This window comes from Haplochromis burtoni, unplaced genomic scaffold (assembly GCF_018398535.1).
Source record: "Haplochromis burtoni strain Fernald_Lab_line unplaced genomic scaffold, NCSU_Asbu1 Contig_38, whole genome shotgun sequence".
NCBI lineage: Eukaryota > Metazoa > Chordata > Actinopteri > Cichliformes > Cichlidae > Haplochromis > Haplochromis burtoni.
The window spans coordinates 396,843-399,746 of NW_024582399.1; the positions used below are offsets into that span (position 1 = coordinate 396,843).

At 50.4% G+C, this 2,904-nt stretch overlaps 1 protein-coding gene across 1 annotated transcript in view; it reads left to right on the plus strand.

The window, feature by feature from the left end:
* Positions 1-397: 397 nt before the first annotated feature.
* The window catches only part of LOC102297672 (TCDD-inducible poly(ADP-ribose) polymerase), a 19,632-nt gene continuing 17,125 nt past the window's right edge, over positions 398-2,904 (plus strand). The window contains exons 1-2 of the mRNA XM_005920113.3: positions 398-695; positions 1,722-2,765. Of these exons, the coding sequence (XP_005920175.1) occupies positions 1,747-2,765 (1,019 nt within the window). The 5' untranslated portion in view covers positions 398-695; positions 1,722-1,746. The remainder of the gene's footprint in view (positions 696-1,721; positions 2,766-2,904) is intronic.

Here is a 2,904-nt window from a genome sequence, read left to right on the forward strand (position 1 = left end):
CAGCTGTGGTAATTAAAACAACCGCAAAATAAGGAGAAATAGAAATGTTTTGGTTTGTGGGTTTAGAATATAGCTCCAAAACTCACTACAGCAACCTACCAAAGCACTTTTCATATAGTATATAGTTTTTTTTACCTAAACCATTAATCTACTGGTTTTACTTGAAATGGATACATCTAAATTATTTAATTATTTTTCCATCAAAGAGCTGCAATTAACTTTAACAGTATGTTAATGCTTGTTTGTTTTTAGAAACCTACTTCCGGGGTCGCTGAGGTTTCCCCAAACTCTCATGCAGCGTTTCCGGCCCCGCCTCCCTTCGAGTCGAAGCCCCGCCTTCCTTTGAGGAGATCCCGCCTCTGACAGGTTACGGGGGCGGGGCCAGGTTGTGCAAAGATGGGAAAGAGGGCAGTCAGTTAGAGCGTCTCTCGCCACAGCTGTGCGTTCCTCTCTTCTGTTCTCAGTCGCCTTTTCCTATCCGGCAGAAGGATACAAAGAAAGGGAGACACCATGAAATAGAGACGTAGTATGAACGCGTCGGGGACAACAGAAGGACGAGAGCAACCGAACCGGACAACAGTCTAGCCCCGGACACGGATACTATTATCCCCGGAGCTTCTCCGATGAGTGCACTGGATTTTACCCACCAAAGAGCGTCGAGACCGGGGGGGAGTGGGGCGGACATTATCGCGCAGGTAGGGTTTTGTCGCCTCGGTGTGAGAGACCCGGGGCTCTGCGGGCTGTCCTGTGGGGAAGCTGGGCATGCTGCAGTGCTTCTCTGTGTGTTTCTCTCACACGGACAGCCCGCAGAGCCCCTGGTCTGCTGATCAAGTGTTTCTGCTTAAAGAACGACGAGAGCTGCCGTTTGTGTAGCGGAGCGCTGAAACAAGTCTCCGGGGTGTCCCGCTTGTCTTTTGTCGCTGCTCGGCATTTGCGGTGCCGTGTGTGTCTCTCTGTGTGTATATATGGGACTGTGTGTGTATTTGTCAGCTGTAAAGCGTACGTGCAAAGTTGCTCGAGCAGCGACGTGTGAGCAGCACGTAGACGGCAGGGGCCGCGTATCGGACTCCCGTGATCAAAATACACCGTCCCGGGAGAGGGAGGTTTTGTTACAATTGATGATTTTATCGCTCCCGTTCGGATACGCAGCTGTAATTGCAGGAATGACGTTAGCAGCACGCCAAAGAAAGGCACAAGAAGGAGGAGGAGGAAAAAGCATAAGACACTGCAATTATATGTTCTCGTTTTTTTTATGATTAATCTGAGGCTGGAGCCCAAGTTCCCTGCTGTAGGATTAGGTAATATTTTTCCGCTTCAGTTGGCCTGCTGACTGCACTAAGCTGCTTCACTAACGAGACTCTGTATAACAGGCTGTTCCTGTAATATTCCTATAAGGACGGGTTTATAATGACCGCAGATGATGATGATGATGATGATGGTGGTGGTGTAACATGTGCTGGGTCATTCTGGGACCAGAGCAGTTTTGGTCTGCGGAGGGAGGGGGGTGAACTGGTTTCGTTTCGGTATATAGAGGGTGAGGGTTTTCCTTTCCAGGAAAAAAAAGATGAGTTTATGATATGGGCTAATACCTCGTCCGAGCGACACAGACTATTAATCATTTCTTTATGCGCTAGGATGACTTCACCTTGGAAACTAGGCTTAAAGGATTATAGGTGTTGTCTTTGATGACTACCCCTTTCTCTTCTTTCTCCTTCTCCCAGGACTGACGGGCTTTCACAGAAGCTCATGGACAAAACTTTGCACATTCTCCAGAAATCCACAGATGGTGTGCCGACCGGGATCACCCTGGATGTGAGTTTGAATATGGACGAAGGGGAAGATTTCACGGAGCAACAGATTGTGGGGCTCTCGGACAAAATACCTCTGGTGAAACCTTATTTCAAGAAGAAACAAAGGAAATTGGATGCCAAATGCCTCCACCGAGCCCTGGAGGATCCTATACTGACTACTTTGCTGAGCACAGATACGCTGGTCTCCGGGGATGGGGTGTTTGTTCCCCGGAACCAGCCGGGTCGGACTCCGGGGAATTTGTGCGCAGCGGCTGTAGTGAAACAGAACTGCCTGGGCCAGGTGTGCCTCAAAGACCGGGGCACTGCTGACAATGCCACCGCTGGGGCCGGTGTGCCTGGGTTGATCACCCAGGACGTTGATGTGGAAATAGCCGATACTACTACGGAGCTGGATGAGACTGTTCGGCGAGGGGAGCGACCTAAGATCAGCGATTCTTCCCCCGACTGCTTCCAGCTGAAACCGGGCCTCAGGGAGTCTGGTAGCGCGGTGACAATAACAGCTCCCAGCAGGGATATACCTCCCATAGTTGCACCCCAGGTTCCTCCACACCAGGAGGGGGCAATCAAAAGCAACGACCTCCTAACCTCTGGGGCAACAAATCCTCCAGTCAAAGACTGCACTGGAATCTCGGACCCCCTCCTCCTGCAGCCTGACAAAGGAGTGCTATTTCAGGACAAAAGTGAAGAGGCCTCACTGGATCTGGTTTTTGAGCTGCTCACTCAGCTCCAATATCACACACACCAGTCAGACTCAGTGGACATTTGTGTGGATTTCCTCCAGGGACTGTGCGTTTATGGCAATGACTGTGCCCACCACCACACCGTCCTGCCCTACCACTGGCAGATCCGCAAGAGCAGCAGCCAGACCTGGCAGAGCATAGCAGATGACTCCCAGGAACAGCTGGAGAGACTGTACTGCAACCCTGACAATGAGCAAGTCAGGCTAAAGTATCAGTAAGTATCCCGCTGTAGTGTTTACTGCAACCTGTACTCTGTGTTAATCAGTAGCATGTGTGCTACAAACTCCCTGGTTAGATACAGGACCCCTGCTACAGAGGGAAGCAGCATCAAAGTATTTCTGTTTTGTTTTTGG